Genomic DNA, 20,608 nt, shown 5'->3' with positions numbered 1-20,608 from the left:
GTGCATAAAAGGAGAGAAACCTGTGTTACAGCCATAGATCGCAAGGACTTTCTGAGCCTGACTTGTATTATAAGCGAGTCCTGGGCCCGTGTGGGTGGAGGAGAGCCCAAGGGAGACCCAGGCCAGGATTTGCTTCTCTGTAGCTGCGCTGTAGTGGGTTTCGTGCTTCAGGCTGGACTTCCCAAAGAGCCCCGAGGAAGCTGGCTGCCTGAACGCGCTGCTGAAAAGCAACGAGATCCGAGCACCTGATTGCACCCTTGGAAAAGTGTGCGCATTGAAAACCCAGTCCTGGAGAGCAGTGGAGACCATGGGAGCTGTGTCGCACCCTCAAAGCACCACGACAGTGGGTCGGCAAACACAGTGGGCAGCAGGAGTGCTGAGAAGATGCCGCCGGTGAGGGGGGACCGGCGGTTAGGAAGGTGGCTGGGACTAGCTACAGACCAGGGCTAGTCAGAGGGGAAGCTGCTCTGGTTCAAACAGGGAAAGCTGCTGTGCAGGTCTGTTTGTACCAGCACGGCCTTGGAAGACCAGCCGGCTGGACTGGTGCAGACCACAGCCTTGCACGCCTCAGTGACAGCTTTGCAGCTGTACACCCGGTGCAGACATTGTCTTCGGAGCAGAGGTGGAGAAGGCCTCTGTGCAATGCCCTGAAAGGGAGGCCAAGGACTGGGCTTTCATGCAGGGGGAAAGGCTATGCCAGGGACGGGCAGCAAGGGGTAAAGACTGCAGTGCACCAGCTCTTTGAGTGAGCTGAGCCCTGGGGAGGCCAGAAGGAGAGAGGAGTCCAGGCAAATGATATCCCTGGGGCTGTCCTGGGCGTTGGCTCCAGCAGTGGTGTGGGAGCAAAGGCAGTACAGGGGGCATCTGGGCAGAGCGAGCGATTCCTAGCTCTCAGTGCCAGGCCGATGGGGCAACCTGAGGGGCTAGGAAGCCAGTTTCCCTCTCGGCCCTGTCACTTGTCCCTTTAGAGCAACCTTTCCAGCAGGTAGCTGTGCACCCTCCCCGGGTGCCGTTCCTGTCCCCTTCCCCAGCCCAATCCTGCTGCTCTACTTTCTGCTCCGCACTTGGTGCTCCCTACCTGATCTCTTGCTCTGCTTTCTGCTTCCTGCTGTGCTGCCCACCTCCTCCCCCAATCTACCTTGAGCCACACACCGAGGCTGCCCCCGCCACCCACGCTGAAGTTTGATCGTGCCTGGGCTAGAAGAAACACTTGCATCTTGGCCTACGGGACAGCAAAGTGAATCCACAGAGCCCTCGACATCGGCGTAACCAAAGCCCTCCATGCCAGGGCATCTGGCCCAGCTCAGGTAGCTTCTGCTCCTAGAGCAGATGGGCTGTCCAGGGCCAGAGCTGATGCCAGCGCTCCCACTGGGAGGGAAGGTGGTGGGAGAGGACTTCAGGGAGCTCCCAGGGCAGAAATGCCTTCTCTGCCAGAGCCCTTTGTGCCGTGTCGCCCCTGTGGGGTAGTGCTAAGAGCTGATGACACTAGAGGAGACTGCGGCCAAAGTAACCGGAAGTGGAAGCGCCAGTTCCCCCTTGTTACCCTGCAGCCGCTCAACTGGGCTGGAGCTGCGCTGTCTGGGCCAGAGCCAAATCCTGCCTCGGGCCTGCCTTCACCCCAGCACTTCATCCCAGTTACAGTGGTAAAAGGCAGCACCTCTGGCTTCCCCAAAGAGGCGCAAGTGCCTGAAGCAGGGCTGTCTAGATGGCAGGCCCCTGCCCTTCGGGAGCGGAGATGTTGGCTCCTGCCCCAAGGAGCCTACAGTGTGAACGTGAACGGGGAATGGGATCTGCAGCCCCACCGGAGTTGAAGAGGAGCCTCCTGCCTTTGTGGGTTGCAGGGCATGAACCGCAGGGCCTGGAATAACGTGCAAGGCACAGGCTCCGGCTTGCCCACATCGCACACCTGACTCGGTTTGAGCTGGGTCCTTTCTCCCTTCTGCCTCATTGCCAGAAACTAAGGAGCTGAAATCTGGCTGTGCCCACGATGTTGAGCAAAGCTGCGCCATGCATCAGGCCACGCTCGGTCACGGCGTGCCCAGGCACGGCTCCGGTCGGTCGTGCCCTCACTCGCATCTGAACCCAGTGGCCTCCACAATTGCTAGTCCGTCTGAGACACCAGTGCTGCGTGGGGGGGGTGGTGTTGAGAGCCAAGCCTGCAGCGTCCTTCTACTGGTGTGAACTGGGAGTGGAGCCATTGCAAGAGAAGCCTTGGCTTGTTTCTGAGCAACTTGCTGCTTCTGCAAGCACCCTGCGGCAGGGACCGGATGTGCGCAGGAGCAAGGGCATGATTCATTGCTCTGGCTGAGTCGAGATTTGGGGCTCAATCCAAAAGATTCCCGCAGGATTCCCCAAGTTTCCCTTCTCAAAGGCTTTGCACGGGGCCTTTGAGAGGAGAGAGGCATCTGAGCAGGGCAGAACCCCGGGAAGTCTTCGAGCTTCAGACTTCCCTCCCACCTTGAGGGCAAGCTGATGGAGGGGAGACCCCAGGTCTCGAAGAAATCCATCCACGGTGTTTTTGCTGCCGTGCCCTGGACCATGACTAATGAAAAATCATTGCTGATGAGCTTTCTGGAGGCTGGCCAGAGAGCTCAGAGCATGGTTCTGGGTGTGGGAGAGTGGAGGGGAAGGGGTAGAGGAAAGGGGAGAGATTTGGGGCTTGCCATCGATTTTTATAAAGCGACATCTGCTTTCGCTTCCTCATTTGTGGCCTCGAATGCATTCGTTCCACTCAGATCAAAACCTTAAAATCCCCGCTGGCTGCCTCCTTGCCTTCACGTGGACCTGATATTTGCTCTGGACCCCAGCGTGAAGGACTGAAGCGTCTCCATTAGAGGCTGTCCTGTCTCTGCTCTTTTAGGGTGACACTGTGCTCTCGGCTTACCCAGTCAGACAAGGATGCCCCTGCTTGAGCCAGCTGGCTGTTGGGTCAGGGTTTCACATGGGTGCAACCCCAGGACGCTGGACTGCTGTCAGCAAGGGGGTGAGCAGTGAGCTAGCCAGGCCCACAAGTGAGAATAAGATGCACCTCTCCAATGCCTTTGGCTCTGCCTGAGCAAGCAGACAAGGGGGTTTAACCCATGAAATGCTTGTGAGGTGCTGGCAGGGGTCACAGACCCATGCGGATGGGTGGGTGGATGTGCTAGCAGGAAGCTTCGCTTAGTTGCTCTGGGCTAGTGCAGAATCTGGCCTGCAGCCCTTGTAAAACCGTGACTTGCTCAGTCAGTTCCCACAGCGCTTGGAGCGTGACGGTGTGCATTTCAAGCACCCACGCTGAACACCTTCAAGAGAAATTTGGATGCTTTTCTTGCTGGGATCCTGTGACCCCAGGGGCAGGGGCTGGACCCAGTGATCTTCTGAGGTCCCTTCCAGCCCGAATGTCTATGAACTATGAACTCATCGGTAGCATCTGGGGTGGCTCGCAACGGTGCGGTGACAGCCGGACCTGCCCTCAAGCTTGCATACTTGTCGTTCTTCTGCACGTGCTATCTAAAACCAGAGGGAAGGTGGGTGAGATGTGCAGTTGGCTCGCTCTGCAGCAAGACCTACCCCGTTACACATTTGTGTCCCTAAAGGGGAGGAAAAAAGTCTCCCAGAAGCGAGAGGTGGCAGAGGCTCTAGGAGGCATTGCTTGAGCCCTGGGCTGGGCGGAGGATGCTGAAGCAGGAGTCTCAGCCAGTCACGTAGGGCTGACTCCATCTATATCGCACCGCTGGATTAGCTCCAAGTGGCGAGGCGGTGCTGGGACTGGGGACAGCAGTACCTTCACTGAGACCTCAGTGGGTGAAATGCCTTGAAGACGGAAAGCAGCCTGCAGGAGGTAACCATGCTAATTATTTGGGGTTGGGCAGGGGAAGGCTCCCCCCACCCTAGCCATCACAAGCATCCTATTTCCCTCTGCTCTAAATTTTAAACAGCGCAGTTCTGGGGCTTCCTCCTCGCGTTATCAAAAGCACCCGAAGAAGCAGGCCGCAGTTCTGTAAATACTGTTGGCTTCTTCCTTCCTCTCTGTGCGTGTGCATGCTTTCCACAGGGCATGGAAGCCTGCCAGCACCTAATGCTGACACTTTTAATTTGCTTTTTCGTGTCGTAGAAGATCAACTCCGCTCTTGGAGGGACGGCTCTGGTGTTTTGTTGGGTTTTTTTCCCTCTTTCTTGTTGTCCCCCCCACCTTTTCCAATGTAGACGTGCTGCAGCGAGGAAGGCTCAGGAAAAGCTTTGCAGAGCTGGCTGGGTTTTTGGTATGAGTCAGTTTGGTAGCAGCATTTGCTGAGATGCTCTGACCTGCCCCCGGGAGAAGCCCAGCTTCCACGCTGCCTCTCCATTCGCAGCAAGCTTGTGCTGCAGAGGAGCGCTCTGCGGGCACCTGGGCACGGCCCTTTTCCAGCTGGGTTTTATACGGAGGGGGCTGCATTTGGGGTGATATTTTTCATGTCAAGTGAAAGAGGATGCACCAGTTTTTGAGCATTAGCTATAGTGGAGCTGGAATATTTTGCCTCTGCTTCCTTCTCAGCCTTGTCCGTGTAGACTAGAGGAAGTTTAGGTTGGAGATTTTCATGGTGGGGGTAGTCAAGCGTTGGAAAAGGCTGCCCAGAAAGCCCATGGGATCTCCATCTCTGGAAGTTTTCAAGAGCAGGTTAGACCAGCACTCGGACATCCTGGCTTCATCAGGGATTATCCTGCCGTGAACCAGGGGCCAGACTTGGTGGTTTTCTCTTTAACTGTGATCCTGAGTCCTTACCTATTTAGATTGTAAGCCTTTTGGAGCAGAGGCTCTTTCTCAAGGTGGTTGAAGGCGGCGGGAAATTTTTTCCATTGACATCAGAGGACTGCAGGATATGTTTATACAGGCTTGCCCAAGGCAATGGGCCTCCTGTCTCATTAGGGGCCTCTGGGTGCTACTTTAATACAAGGGAGTGACAATGCTAACCATCCACTGGGATGCAGTGCATGCCACAGCTGGTTTTAATAAAGCCACTGGGGTGGCGATGCATGCCAGGGGTTGGCTTTTCATCAGCCTTATAAAGCAGTCAAATAAAACCCACTCGCCCCTTCCATCGACTTCAGTCAGAAGTGCTAGCTTCCGTACGAAAGCAGGAGTGGTGGGGTGTACGGTTGGATTTTGAGGCACTTCTGTGGTCCCGGACAAATACTGGCATGCATATAAAGAACTGTGTATTTGTCTCTGAACACCTCCCAAGCTCTAATGCTGTGACCCTTGTACCACCCTGTAAGGGAGAGCAGGTGAATGGTCTTAAGAACCGAACCCGGGTTGCCCAAATCATATCCTGAGTGCCCTACCGCCAAGTCTCTTCTCCTTTTGCTGCTTGTGCAGCATGGCACACCAAGCACGCTGGCTCCTGGCCTCACTCTCCTTTCTCACACGCCTGCCTAAATCTGGAGTCACTCCAGTGCGCTCTGTAAATTGACACTGGGGTAAAACAGGTGAAAGAAATTGGAGCCAGGAGAGGAGGAAGCAAGGAGGAGCCCGGGGCCTTGAGAATGAGGTCCAGCCCTTATCAGTGGGACAAGAAGGCCTGTTGAGAGTTGCACGTGTCCTCCTTGGTTGGAGGTTACCAGATTCAGCTGGGTATAAGACTGACGGCAAGAGGAAATGTGGGCACTTGTCTGCAGGAAAATGTGTGGCTCAATGGTTAGAGTGGGGGCCTGGAAAGCCCTTCCTGCCCCGGTATATACTGCCTCTTTGTGACCTTGGGCCCACTAGCAGCCCTTTTGTGTGCTTAATCTGCCTTATCTGGAAACCAGCCTGTGCTTATCTGGCTCCTTGGGGGCTTTGATTAATAAATAGCATAAAGGGCTGATGCAAAGTCTCACTCTAGTGTGAGTGGATCCTGGGCAGAGAAGAAACCTTTCTTCCCTTCAAAGAGGAAATGCTTTCCACCTAGAGCACTGACCCTCATCCTGTCCTTTCTCTCTGGTCCCCAGCCCTGCATGGCGCGTAAGCATCCTAACCCACCCCGTTCTGTTCTGCAAGGCACAGCTCATCCCCCCCAGCGATGCAGGGGAGGACTGGTGGGGCTGCTCGGTGAGGAAGGCCGGGGGGCACTTTTTTTCTGACCTCCCGCTCTCCTGTGCCCTTTCAGGAACAAAAGTTTTGCCAGCGCTACGACCAGCTGATGGAAGCCTGGGAAAAGAAAGTGGAGCGCATAGAGAACAACCCCCGGCGCCGCGCCAAGGAGAGCAAAGTGCGCGAGTACTATGAGAAGCAGTTCCCCGAGATCCGGAAGCAGCGGGAACTGCAAGAGCGCATGCAGAGGTTAGAGGATAAGCGGTAGGAAAGGGCGGAGCCCCAGAGCTGCCAGCCTTTCTCTTTCCTCTGTACAGGGTCCGGGCTTTAAGGGCGGGTTTAAATTCCCTTTTTGGGGAAACGAGCCCCTTTCTCCTTCCCCACCCCCCCCCAATGAGAGAGCCGTCGGGTACATGAGCCACAGGGCCCAATGAGCAAATAGCTCGGTTGCTCTCTCCCCGTGGGGGCTCGGTGCAGCTCAGACCGAAGACAGAGGATGAGGAATGCTAAGAATCCTGATCCCCGGCTTCCCAGCCTTGCTGATTTCCCGGTTGGCCACGGGGTAGCTCCTTGCTCCAAGCACCTGCTGGGGCCCTGTCTACCCTGCCCCACCCCGGCAGGCCCAGCTCAGTACAGACAGCCTCACAGCGAGTTAATTATGTCGATGGTTGAAAGCCATTCTCCTCTCGCTGCAAAACTCCCTGTCTCCAGCCCCTTCTTATTTAAACCAGATGGCGGCTGGCTTGAGATGCCGCCGCAAGTCAGGACCCAAGCCATGTCGTGCGACGCTGCCAGTTTCCCCCGCCGCCTTCGGGCTGAGCGGAGTTGGTGCTTCCCAATGCTCTGCCCAGCAGCCTCCTCCTCTGTAACTTGTTTCTAACTTAAAAGGGGGCAACCAGATGTTTTAGACCCCAAATGAAGATGTTTTCTGTTTTCATAAGGCCGTAACGATCTGGTATTTGCAGTTTTTGTGATGTTTCCTATTTTGATTGTCAAAATGCCTTTGTCTGGACTGAAGCTCTTGCCAGCAATGACTTTATTTTTCATTGCACCTAAAGATTTCTTTCGGTGTAAACAGTTCCCAGTAGGCTTTGCAACCAAAAGGCAGTGGCACCGGATGGAGGAGGCAAAAGGGACCTTAGTTTATGCCAGAGTCAGAATGAAAATGCAGGCAGCTGGTGGGAGATTTTAACCCATCCATCAAGGTTGACGGTCGTGGGGGTGGGAGGTGACACAGGTAAGGGGCTGGCTTGTGGTTGCTCATTGTAGGACTTGATCCTGCCTGCATTTGTGACCAGTAACCCCAGCTAGTCCCCTTGCAATTAGTGCAGCTGTATGTGGCATTGAGCACTACACCCACCAGCGTCTGTAGGATTGGGGTTTGCAGTCTTTTAACTCAAGCCAGTCCTGTGTTCTTGTGACCCTGAAGTCGGGGGTCCAGCATGCTGCCCGTGTGGTGCAGGTGTTTTTTGAAGGTAGGGGACATCACTGGACAGGCTTTGTAGTCAGACGGCTCTGGGAGGCTTGTGCCCCTCACCTGATGCCTCCCCCTCCCCCTGCCCTCCAAAGTGGCCTCTGTTGACTGTTGTGACTGTCCCTCCATTCAGCGGGGCTGGCTCGCCCTTTCAGATGCAAGTAGTCACCATCGGTGTGTGAGGCACAGTGCCAAGTACAAAATGCAGCTTGCCGTTTTCAGTCTCTCGCTGCCATTTCCCAGCAGGGTAGGACAGAGGGGCAGCGGTCTCTCCATGTCGGCTGCGCGCAGTGAACACGAGGTGTCGGAAATTATTGACGGGCTCTCGGAGCAAGAGGTGAGACCCGAGCACCGTTCCTCCTTCCCTCTCTCTCCCCTGCACATCCCCTCCACCCCCCATTTTCCTTTCCCCTCTGGGGCTGTCTGTAGTCACAGCCGGCCTTGCCCATGGAACCTGAATACCAGCGCCGGGTTAAATTTAAAGGCCAAGCTGTGGTCAGTATATGTTGCTGTGGGTGCAATAACACAGGTTTCTGGGCTATTTTTTAGTAGCAGCCATGGTTTTGCACGGGGATTCCCATGAAATGAGTGGCTTGTATCTTAGCAAGCCATGTCGCCTTTCTGCAAGAGCTCTGTTCTTCCTCAAAACACCCCACAGACATTGGCTTCTCTTGGATCTTGTTTCACAAGGGTTGCTCTGACTGGCCACTGGTGGCAGACTGTATTGAATAGACTCAGGGTTGGGAGGGAAGAGCAATAGAGATGGTTGCTGTAGGTGTAGGACACTATGCTCCCTGCCCTTGGTTAGAGGGAATGGGCTGTTCCCCAGTTGCAGAGTCTATCGAGGGTATCCCTCTCAGCTGTAGTGAGAAACTTCACCATTGCACAGGGTCTAAGGCTGGGGAGGGACCACCAGAGCATCTTTTGTGACCTGCATATTGCAGGCCATTGAGTCTCACCCAGATATCCTTCTGCGGGCCCAAAACTCTCTTCCCAGAGGACAGTTTAAGACGGTCCTTGCAGCCCCTCGCCTTTGTGCAGTGTTTAAGGCAGGGAAGCAGTCCCATCACACAGGGGCTGTTAGTTCACCATTCAACACAGCGTTCCTCCTGAGGAAAGACTAGGGGTGGAAAGTGCAACGTGTGCATTTCTGCCACCACCAAGCGGGAGATTTGAACTCAGTGCCCTGCCTTGGTGGCAGTCCTGCTGCGTTACTTGTGTAAACAGCCTCACTGCACGCATCGTGCTTCTGCTCGCTGCATTTTGCTCACGTTTTACAGGTCCGCTGCGGTCAGGATCCACCCCATATCGCAATGAGAACTGACTCTTGCCTCTCACCATGCAAGAACCTCCCTTTAGCTTTTGGAGTAATGCTTTTAGGGGAGATACTGCCGCCCTGAGGCTTTGTATCAGGGTTTGAAGCTGTGGTGAACCCAACTGTTGTGGCCAGATGGAAGGCCGGGTGCTGTGCCATGGACCGTTGAATGCTCTTTGCCTGGCACTTGCTCCTGGAACCATATCTCCTTCCATGCCAGGCTATGGTATTTAGGCCTCATTTGGTCAGTGGAGCAGGGAGGTCCTGTGCAGAGTCAGACCACCACTAGGCTGGCCGTCCTCAATTCTGTTACAGGTTTGGCATCTTCAAAGGTATTAACTCCCTGTGACACATCCAGATCAGAACATGGCCACCCACAGTGGAGCTTCCTTGACCCATAATCAACTAGGGTCAGGTTAGGAGACCTTTGCTCACCTTGGGTAGGTGTCTTCCCTCATGACAAGCAGCACTGGAGTCCACCAGGCCTACTCATGAATTAAAAAGCAAGAGTGAGATATCAGAACCTGCCTGAGAGAGGGGGAGAAACACCACGAGGCAGAGAGTCCTTTGTTGCTGTTGTTGGAGGGCTGGTGTTTATCCTCAATGGTACTCAACGCCCAATGGCTCTTGCCTAGATAATAGCCCTGGAAAACTCCACACGTGACGGTGTTGTGTGAGCGTGAGCGTGTCATTTCTGCCATTGTGTGTCATGCAAAATGCAAGGAGTCAGGATTCTGGGTAGGGGTGACACCTTTTATTAGACCACCGAGATATTTGCCCCAAAATTGCAAAATGCACGACACACGTACAATGCAGTTGGCTGATCCAGGAAAAATACAGCGGGAATCAAAACACTTGGAGGAGGTAATATCTTTTATTAGACCGACTAGATATTTGCAAACCAATCGTTTCATTTATTTGCAAGCTTTCGGGCATGCTCGCCCTTCATCAGGCATAGGAGAGAGCAGAGATTGTAACAGTTCTCCCTGGTGGAAATGAAAATGAAAATTCCTGTGAATGAAAGGGGAAGTTTTGTAATCTCTACCCTCTCCTATACTTGACGAAGGGCGAGCATGCCCAAAAGCTTGCAAATAAATGAAACGATTCGTTCTGCAAATATCTAGTCGGTCTAATAAAAAATATCACCTCTTCCACGTGTTTTGATTCCTTTTGCCTCTAGACCAATACAGCTACAACCTGGACATGTGAAAAATGCAGTGCATGCCTGCAAATGCAGGGCAGCAGTCCCACGTGGAAATCAGCCCCGTTTGGTAGCCCACGCAGAACAAGCTCAGGGATTTAGCTTAGTATGCTGAAGCAGTCGTCTCTCCGTGCAGTCAGTTCAGTTTCATACCCAACAGAGAGGAGGAAAGAACGGGAGAAAAATGTTAGGAAACCCTCTCCCCAAAACGACTCCCTGGGATGCGAGTGGAGACAGACGCCTCCTCTGCACCCTGCGTTCAGCAAAGCGGCACTCGGACTGGGGCTCTCGGGGATCTGGGCCACCTTCGCTTGCACCCTGGGATTGGAGCTGCCCTCGTGAATTTATTTGCAAAGCCAACCTCCTGCTGCAGCGGGTTTAGTGAGCCTTAAGGCTCTCTGGGGTTTTGCTCGTCTCTCCTCACTGCTGTGGCTCGGTTTCCTCGGGTCAGGCAGTGCATCTGAGAAGCCTTTTGCTTCCAAGTGGAAGATGAATGGTTTCCCATCTGACGGCAAAAGCTGCCTTCAGCATTTATTTTACAATTACTCCAGCAGTAAAGCTGTCTTGCCCTGGCCTATGAATTCTCCTCTTCTTCCCTTTCTTGTCCTTTTCCTGGGAACATCTGTGCCTTGCAGTTGTCCCACGGGCTCCACGGTGCTGACAAGGTGTTCTCCGCACTTTCCCCGCAGAACCTGGAGAAGCAGATGCGCCAGCTTGCCGTCATCCCCCCCATGCTGTATGATGCCGACCAGCAGCGCATTAAATTCATCAACATGAACGGCCTCATGGACGACCCCATGAAGGTCTACAAGGACCGGCAAGTGATGAACATGTGGAGCGAGCAGGAGAAGGAAACTTTCCGGGAAAAGTGAGTAGAACAAAGACGCTTCTTACAGTTTCAGGGGGGAACCCGTGGTTGGAAATCGCGGGGTAACAACTTGGGGGCTAGGCGCTGAAGTGCTTAGACAGGCTGGTCGTGGTGGACAGCGGTAGCCCAGGGTCCGTTGCTGCGGCAGCCGGGTTCCCTGCTGTAGCTCAAATGGCTGCTGTGCTGTAGGAGGCAAAGACTGGTGACTCAAGTGAATCCATGGACAACTCCGTCTGTCCGTGCCAGGAAAAGTGAACAAGCTGAGTTTAGCAAAAGGGACGTGGGCAGGGCTGAGAAGTGTGTCCAGGTAGCTGGGATGAGGGTTTGGCTTTGCAAAACACAAGACACTGGAGACGCTGCATGTGAGAATGGAAAAAGCTCTGGGCTAGGTGGCAGGGTGAGTGGACGTGCCCCGTGTTTGGTCCTGGGCATAGGGGTGTGAAACGGGTCCTCAGCGTATGCAAGACAAGGTTTTCTCACATTGGCAGAGAGCCTCTGGGCCGATCTCAGGCAGAGGCAGCTGGCCAGCGATTGAGGAAGCTCAGTCATAGTTTAGAAACTTACTCCCAGACCTAGGGGTAGGGCTGGCCACCCCCTTCCCAGCCCCCGCCCCCGGATTGTTTAAGTCCCCTTTTTTAACCGTCTGATCTGTCCTTACTGAAGTTACCCCCTCCCTTCTTGTGGTCGTGAGACTGAATAGTAAGCCCAGGTTGTCATGCTGAGTCGGCATGGATTTCGCAGAGGTCAAATTAAATCTTTGAGACGTGAAAAGTCAGTGTCCTGTCTGTAATTAGCATGTGAATGTGGACAGTTTCAGGGCTGGCACACCCTCACCACGGCCCCTTCACACACGGTCTGGGCACCCATCCCCTTGGAAATCTGCTCTTTCTGTTAGGAAAAACAATTCATTTCATGCTTTCACATAGCTCCTTAAATGGGCCAGGTTAAGGGAGGGTCAGCGAAACGCAATACTTGGTGCCTTGCACTGTTGTCCTGCTAACGTCAGGTACCCTCCTGTTGGGCACTGCGTGTTTTGCAGTTGTCTAGGGAGACTCCTGGGACTCGGATTGTCAGACTAATCTGTCCGGACACCCACGGGTTTCATCTTCCAGTTGCCTTCCACTGCACTCCTCCCTTATAGCTCGCGCCTTGTAGCAGAGCTTACCAAGCTGGCAGCTGCCATCCCCGCAGGTACCTGCTCCAGCGGAGATGTTTCCACGTTGGATATTCTCTTCTCAGACCAAGCTTTGGTTGGGACAACTTCTGTCTAAGGAGAGCTATGGGTGCCCTTTTGGGGAATTCAGACCTGCTTCTCCGATTCTGATCTTTGGCAGGGAGAGGGCTGTCAGCCCACAGCTCTGGGGCCACTTTCTGCCAGGAAGGCCATAGAGGTTATTTTTGGTCGGGGTACCATTATTTCCAAAAGGTGATTTGAAAAGTGCAGTTTCTCCAGCTTCCTTTGGCAGCAACGGATAGCTCAGGGTTTAATGGCCACGGTCCCAACAGGCAGTAATTTAGACCAGGGCTGTACAAGTGGCAGTCCATGGGCTGCGTGTGGCCTGCAAGGCGCATTACATTATGGCCCACAGGGCTTATTGGCATGGCTTTGAAATTTGGGGGATGAATGCAGCCCCTGCCAGGTGCCACATTCAGGGCCTTGGGTCATTGCAGGCAACTGCGGTTGGCAGCTGGAAAAAGAGCGATGAGCATCAGCAAGATCCACCCCTTGCGCTCCAGAGCCGCTGTGCTGTCAACGGTGGTTTGCCCAGCTCATGGGGCAAAATGAGTTGGACAGCCCCGCTTTGGTGCTTATCTGCCCCTCGCTGAAGTGGAAACTACAGCAAACACTTTTCTGGATGAGACTATTTGAGAGACACCTGGTCTCTCCCAGCTTTATCTGTGCCAGGAGTGCCTTCGAGGGAACTTCTTCACGGCCGTTACTCCTGCTGGCAGCTGAAACAAAACACTTGCAAAGACGCACAAAAGCCCTTTGTGATGACCTTGCTTTGGTTATTTATTACTCTGGTTACTTTTTAGCTGTTTTAAAAAATATATGACATGCTCTCAGACCTGCAAGTATTGCTCTGCCACGGTGAGCAGGGTAATTACTCGAGCTTCGATGCAAGGAACACCCAATGGGTCTTGCCCTGGAAAACTCCACACGTGATGGTGTTGTGTGAGCATGATCGTGTCATTTCTGCCATTGTGTGTCAGGCACAATGCAAGGAGTCAGGATTCTGGGTAGGGGTGACCCCTTTTATTAGACCACCGAGATACTTGCCCCAAAATTGCAAAACACATGGCACATGTACAATGCAATTTGAAGGATCCACAAATGGTTGCTTAACCAAACTTCAGCCTGTAACGCTCTCCCAACCCCATGGAAACTAACGGGGATCCTTCCCCTTCAACCCACTCAGCCCCAGTCACCATCACAGCAGTTAGAAATAGCCCGTTCAGTCTTGAAGCTAAGCAGATTTAACCAAATAAATGCCCAGCTCAAGAGAGATTACCATGGGGTTCAAGCTTCATCCTGCTGCCTTTTTTCAGTCTGTGAATCTGTCCCCAGATTGGCCATGTGTTGCCATTAGCAGTAAGGTGTTCTCTGTTATTTTGCACGGTGGCAGCATCCAGAAGGCCCAGCTAAGGACTGGGACTTGGTACTCAGCCTTGCGCATGAACATCATTGAAAGGTTTGAAAGGTAGCCCCTGCACAGGCTGAGAGCATAACCCTGGCTGGTGACAATAAGGTTTTCTTTGAAAGTACAGCTTGTCCCTGGCAACAGAAGTACCTTTGAGCACTAGGAGCCTGGTGAACCCTGACTTTGAAAGGCACGTTGTTGTTTGCATTGCTGCGCTCTGAGTGTGCCAGTGTCATGCATATTTATAAAACCGCAGTAAAACCACATTCCTTGATCAGCCATTTATTTGTGCCATGTACTACATGACAGCCAGGCTTCAGCACTGTGATGTGAGCCCACTTTCTGAGAGAATCTCTGTTTCTCCTTCTGGGTTGTTGTTTTTTTTCCCTTTTTGGTTTTTTTGGGGTTTTTTTTTTCTTTTTTAATCATGTGCCACAGAACAGCTCTCCAGAGTGTGGCGTTAAATTTGTATAGATTCACACTTCAAGGCACTTTATGTAACAAAGCTGGCAGCTGCAAATGGGTGAAGTTTAAAGGTGTCTTTCTTGTAAGCTCCAGAGATAGCTGTGTTCCCACTGATCCACTCTCCTCGCTCCCCGCCTCCCACGCTCTCAGTGCCCAGGTGGCATTTGCTTTCCACCCCCAAAAAACTGTGCGCCGGCTGCACCTCTGACCACATGTCAGTCTGCTGCTGCAGAAGCTGCTTTTCGGGACTCAGGGCCGCTGGAGCCCAGCGATAACCTCACTTGGGTGCATGTGGGTCAGGAGTAACTCCAGGGATGCCAGCATTGTCCCAGGTGTCAAGCTGGTGCAGAGGAGACGAGAATAGGGGGCTGAGTCTCGCACCTGCATTGGTCTGGGAATGCCCCTGGGAGTTCAGCAGGTTGCATGGTGGTGGAAAGAGATGCAGCCCGTCTTCAGCTTGCTCCAGGCCTCCCAGGGAAGCAGCAACAGGCCTGGGGCTTTGAGCTGCAGGCCTGTTCCACACAGATGCTCAGCCCTTTGCATTCATCGGGAGCAGCAGACTGCCTATATGTCTTGCCAGCGGGAGGTTTTCCGCAGGTCGTCACCGCAGGTTGTTCAGGTCCCGGGATTGTGTTCCCCATAAAGGCTCTCGGGACTGACTATGTCACGTTGGATCTTTAGAGCCACTTGCTCCAGGAGCAACAGGGGCTTGGAAAGGGGCATTTCTCTGCCAGGGCGAATTGTGCTGGACTTCTCCAAGCTGGATTCCTGTCCCAGTGCCCGAGGTGCCATGGGACAAGAGGATTGTATTTCAGCGCAGACCGCCCAGAGCAAGGGAGAACTTCGCAGCTGAGTTCACATTCCTTTAAAGCACCTGCTGGCTCTTCCTTTGCAGCCTAGGGGTACGTTTAGGCCAGGCGCTTTTTTGACCTCACTGTACAGCCCCTTGTTAAAGGACATTGTGGTGAGAGGTTTCTTTTGCATCTGGAGGCAGCTTCCCCCTGCGGGAAACATGCGTGCCCAGAGCATCTGTTAGCTGCTCTCACTCGGGTACAGCCTGTGCCCACCAGATGTGGCTTCCTCCAAGGCACAGAAGCCCCGGACAACCTCCAGAGTCCTCTCATGCAACCACTCCTCATCCTGCGGCTCCCCCCTGACTGCCAGCTAACACGTGGGATGAAGCTGTGCTTTCCATTTGGTGCCGTGCAGCTCAGCTAGTGAGCATCGAGAGCCAGGGTTTGGTTAGAGGGGAGTGAAGACGCCTCTGTTCAGAGATTTTTTTAGCCAGCAGATGTTAACCATCTCGTGGCCCAGTATAGATCTTGGTATGAACCCTGGCTGTCGGCACCAGGGCTCTGGCTCCCTTGCCTGGGTGTAAAGCGAAGGGGAAGTTGGCTGGTGACCCTTTGGCTTCTTCACCAAGACGTGTTTAATGTCTGGATGTCTCCTAGGAGCACGGCTTTCTATAAGGGCTTTCACGTCCCGCGGTGCCACAGTATCTTAGTTATGCATGATGATTTCCCAGTAATTTGTCAGGATTCATTGGTGAAACTTTTTAATTTTATTTGATTTTTAACAGGGGACCCATTTGTTGCCCGTCTCCAGCTCCCATACTCTCTCTCATTTATTTGGCACTAAGCTAGAAGCAATCATGGTTTTCTGCCCCAGAGGGGCTGGCAAGACAGGAAGTAATTATTAGCCCTTGCTGGGATATGATATAACGGAGCGCCAGAGACAACTGCGCAGCACTATTGGCTTCAAGATGCTGAAGCTTCTTGTCATATTTCCCCTGCCCTCCCACTCCCTGCTCTGAAAATCCGGGGAATGGAAGCCGAAATATGAGGACCTCCCTCCCGCCCTCTCCTCCTTCCAACCAGCAGAACTTGAATGGGCTAAATTTAAGGTCTGGTCTTTCCGGGAAGCTGTCTCAGCAGGACAAATAAATATTTTCTCAAACCAGTTCGAGCCAATGAGCCGCTTGAGAAAGTCGGCCCCCTTGTTCCCCTCGGACTTCAGGCTCTGCGAGGCTGGCTGTGCCAGCGCAGAGGGTACGGAGGCAGCCGCAGCGGCAGGGCTCGGGCTCGGAAAGGCAAACATGGCGAAGCAGCGGAGACGCCTCCTGGCACCCCCTCTAACCCTCCCTCTCTCATTCTTGTAGGTTCATGCAGCATCCCAAGAATTTTGGGCTGATCGCTTCATTTCTTGACAGGAAGGTAAGTCTGCACGCTTGGTATCCAAGTGACTTGTCTGTCTGGCATCTTCCGTGCTCCAGCACCTTCCCTTGCAACACGTCCAGTTGCTCCAGAGCATCTTTCCTAAAGGACTCGGAGTCCGCTTGTAACCTTTATACCTGTGGCCCGATGGGAAAGCAGCCAGGAGGGCCAGGGGCCAGGGAGAGTTAATTGTTAATGACAAAGCTTTTGTTAATTGGAAGAGTCATTACTGGCCCAGGCAAGCCCTTGTGTTTCTGAGAAGTGCTCTGGGACCACCGTGTATGTAGAGGGCATACAAGGCCCCTGCTTGCTATGGCCTTGTGCAGAAGACCCCACGCAACGTGGTCTTGGATGGGGGTGGAAAGAAGAGGGGCTCCGTGTGCTCAAACGGGTTGGGGGCTCAGGTCCTTGGGACGTTTGCACTTTGCACGCCTGCTGCTTTGGGATCTCAGCCACCCCCTGCTCCATCTGCAGCAGTTGCTTTTCTTTGCGTAGGCATCTCCCTTCAGTTCGATGGTCACATCACAGGATGAAACAGAAATTGTCCTGGTTAGCACATGCTGCTGAAACAGGGTGATGAATACATCCATCAGGGAGCTGCTCTGACTAACAATCCCCAGCCCCAATAATTGGATGAATAGGTGTTCTGAAATATCACCCCCAAACATAGCAGCTTGTTTGTCTCACCCCAGGACAAGCCAGGCTATCTGCCCAGCAGCGGGGCAGCCCTGTAGACACCCACCCTAAGGCACAGGGCCCTAAGGAGGGGATGCTGCTGTAACAAGAGCAGCTACTTAGCATCACGGTTATCTGAATAGCAAACCCAGTTCTGACTACAGGAGCCTCTTCAGTGGCTGTCAAGTAGATTTTCAGCTTAGTCTGAGCCAATTGACTCCAGCAGGAGAGACTGTTTGGGAATAACAGGCTGGAGAGCTCAGCTGTCTGTCCTAAGCAGCAGATGAATGTCAGGCCCATGGAAGAAGAGGCTTCTAAGCTGGCGAACCACATGGCTTGTGAATTGCTACAGCATTTCCAGTTCTTCCACAGCCGTGAAGCTGAGAGTACTGGGACTTGGATGGTACATGGCTGTACCATGGCTCCCTGTTTGTATAAAGCAAGCTGTCATTAGAGCGGTGAATGCATCCATTATCCTGTTGTGACGGCAGTCAGAGAGAGACGCAAAGTGTGGCTCCAGATAATGAATTAATAGATCTTTAAATGGTGTCTTAAATAACCTAATAGTATAGCATGATCTTAGCTCTTGGCACAGCTGACTGGAGTGTGTGCGTGCATGATCAGGACTGAAGAAAAGAAGCCAATTCATGCTCCGAATCTGTTTTATAGACACTTCTGTCCTCCCATGAATGTCCCACCACATCCCCCTCCTAGTTGCTGAACCCCCGACTCACAAGAAGCAGTTTACACCCCCTCCTTTCACTGCATTTAGTCACCAGCCCTTTCCATCCAGGCTTTCACACTGTATCTGGAACAGCGAGGAAGTGCCAGAAAGCTAGGAAGGCATAACCGTAACAAAGATTTTGGTGTCTCCTGTACCTTTTGATGCGGGTGTTTTTAAGGTTTTTTTCACCCGCTTCTCTTCAGTTCCCTGTCCATGCCTGGGAGGTACTCCGGGGGAGGCATGCTGACAGGATGGGGTCCCAGCTTGCCATGTAGAAGTTTGCTGGCTGTTTAGATGGAGTGGCTTGCTGCCAGGGCCTGGTCATGCATGCCTTGTGCATGTATTTAGACTTGACGTCCACATCTGCTCTTTCCCATGGCTGAGAGCTCCACCTGCATTTCAGGCCAAGTTTGACCCATGCTGAGGTCTGGAGGGAAATCCTCTAGGGATACACATGGGAGTTTCCTCTTGTGTAATCTCCCAACGAATGAAGGAAACCCAGCTGCGTCAGGGTATTTGCAAAGGTAGCATACATGCAGCCACACACCTGGGCATCCGAAAAGCTGTGCACTTAAAGTCCCGTGTCTTATTCCAGACGGTGGCGGACTGTGTCCTCTATTACTACCTGACAAAGAAGAATGAGAACTACAAGAATCTTGTGAGAAGAAATTACCGGCGGCGGGGGAAAAACCAGGTAAGAGAAGGGAAGCAGCGCATGAGGCTGTTTGTTCCTTCTGACCAAGGAACAGCAGGAATTAACATCCACTATCCACAAGCCCCAGGTTAGGGTGATGCAGTGATATCACGGCAATCTTTCCTACCTTTCTGAGTGAGCTGCCTGCAGTGAGGCCTTCCCACTTGGATGCCAGTGGAAGAACCAAAAAACTATTCTGGGTGTTGGGAAGGACGCTGCAGACTGAAGGCCCTTTTCGCACTGAATTGATGCAGTCCAGGTAGAAGACGCAGCCAGCCAGACTCATGTGAAGCCAGCCAGATTCATGGCCCTGAGACTCCCAGCCCTCTTGGGCGAGGTGATTGGTCCACTCTTCATGCAACTTTTAGGAGCTTAGCCTCCCTGAGACCACTGGCACCGTGCTGATTACGGCAGTGGTTTTGTGGTGATATATGCTCAGACATGGCCACTTGTTTCTGGGGAGGCAAGCTGAGCCCTCCAGCTTCGTTTTCACATGGACACCCAAGAAGAGCTTTTGGGTGGCAGCAGTTTACTCTTTGCTGTCAGCAGCATGTGGCCTGGCTTTGAACTGGTGATCAAGAAATCACGTAGAAGGCTGGGTAGACGTTAATGTTGCTGCCGAGCTTTTCAGGGCTGCCTAAAGGAGTCGACTGTCTGAAAGTTAGGCAGCTCTGAGCATCTTGATCCACATTTTATCCTAGTAGAAACATGCTGACAAATCCTGAACATCTGGGAACTTAGACTAATGGCAGGAGCAGTGAATGCAAAGGGAGGATCTCTCTAGATAACGTGGTGAGCGGGATGGAAAAACTGGTTAATGTTGCACTTTCTTGCTCCATAACATCACCAACCTAAGCAGTTCATGATGATCCATTGCCATAAAAAGAAACACTTGTGCACAGATTCCGATTGGGAGATGGATAGCTTTGCTCCCATTGATTTCTGCAGTGTTATGGCATCAAAATAGTTAGCACATGACGAATACCATGGACTGGACTCAATTTTCCCTTCTTTTTTTTTTTTCTCCTTTGCGAGGGAGCAGTTAGAGATGGAAAAGCCCTATTAGATTATCCAGCCCATCTTCCTGCAAAAAGAGGGTGGTTCCCTCCAGTACATTTTTATAGTGTTTACCGTGGTCTGTTTTGTCAGATCACAGCAACTGGAACACGGGGCCGCATTTGTTTCTTGTTAGTAGAGGAGACGTGCAGCTAATTCTGGTCCCAGTGCTGAGCCGAGCAAGTAACAAGCAGGGAGAGAAGGTTTATTTGCCGTCCTCCTTGGCTTGGCGATGTTCCTTCTCGCTGCCCGTGTGGCTGTATTTACTGGACTTGGCATAGTGTATTTACACAATGTGCCTGGTTCTCAGGGGTCCCACAGCACCTGTTTAGTGTTAATGAAAGGGGCTGTGCCTGATCAGGGGGAGGCAGCTCTCTGGCATTTTGGAGTCTCATAAAGATGGGGCGCTTGGAATTGGAAGTGCTCCAAGATCTGCCCCAGCCTAGTAAAGTAAGTGGTGGGGATTTGTAAGGGTGGACTAATTAAGGTGCCGAGGCTACAGATGTTTCACTGCATAGATGGTAGAGAAGACCTGGGATGCTATGGATTTAAAAGGAGAGGGGCCATTTCACAAGGGGAGGGAGATAGCGAAGCCGTTACGAAGTCTCTCGAGTGCAAAGAGTTCAAAAGCTGATTGTTACCTGCCGTCGGCATTGCTACACCAATTTACACCAGCTCATGTGGTCTGGCCCTGGGTTCCTGTATGTGGGTGCTTAGAACTTGCCAGCAGATCTGCGTCACTCCTTTGCTGCTGCTGGCTTTAGTGCACCACGTCAAGGCTGCGCCCGCTTCGATCCATCGGTAGGGTCCGGCCCTAAATCCAGACGTGATTCAACAGGTGAGGGTCAACAGACAGAGGGAAAGGGGAGTGGAAGCACAAGAGAGACCATAGGAAGAGCAAGAGGTGGTGTGGTAAGACTTAGCTCCTTCAAGAGAGTCATGTGGGTGGATCCGTCTACCTGCATGAGTCTTCACAGCACCCGAGCTTGAGGCAGGTGTGGCTCTTGAGTGTTGCATTGCAGTCATTTGTACCTGTTTCACGTGGGCCATAGTTCATCAGAGAGCTGGTCTGCAGGAGGAGTGGGCAAGGGGTTGGGTCAAAAGAGCATTGTAGCTTGTTAGGCCAGTTTGGAAAGGGTATGTCGTGTGCAGATGAGAACGTGAGCCAGGTTGGGCGGAGTAGAGACATCCGGGGCAGCCCAGGAAGAGGCATCTAGGCAGGGCTGGGAGGGCGAGTTGTTTTGGGGTGTGAT

The 20,608-nt window shown here is 52.8% G+C and overlaps 1 protein-coding gene across 26 annotated transcripts in view; it reads left to right on the top strand.

The window, feature by feature from the left end:
• NCOR2 (nuclear receptor corepressor 2) overlaps positions 1 to 20,608 on the top strand; it is a 331,634-nt gene that overhangs the window by 202,307 nt on the left and 108,719 nt on the right. For 18 of the 26 annotated variants that reach the window (XM_019538911.1, XM_019538925.1, XM_019538916.1 and 15 more), the window contains exons 10-14: positions 6,105 to 6,292; positions 7,746 to 7,839; positions 10,708 to 10,886; positions 16,152 to 16,206; positions 18,201 to 18,299. In XM_019538911.1, the coding sequence (XP_019394456.1) occupies positions 6,105 to 6,292; positions 7,746 to 7,839; positions 10,708 to 10,886; positions 16,152 to 16,206; positions 18,201 to 18,299 (615 nt within the window). The remainder of the gene's footprint in view (positions 1 to 6,104; positions 6,293 to 7,745; positions 7,840 to 10,707; positions 10,887 to 16,151; positions 16,207 to 18,200; positions 18,300 to 20,608) is intronic. The other 8 variants (XM_019538935.1, XM_019538934.1, XM_019538936.1 and 5 more) reach the window with 3 other exon arrangements.

The sequence above is a fragment of the Crocodylus porosus genome, unplaced genomic scaffold, assembly GCF_001723895.1.
Source record: "Crocodylus porosus isolate Cpor-Errol unplaced genomic scaffold, CroPor_comp1, whole genome shotgun sequence".
Taxonomy (NCBI): Eukaryota; Metazoa; Chordata; order Crocodylia; family Crocodylidae; genus Crocodylus; species Crocodylus porosus.
This window is presented reverse-complemented; position numbering and strand designations above follow the sequence as displayed.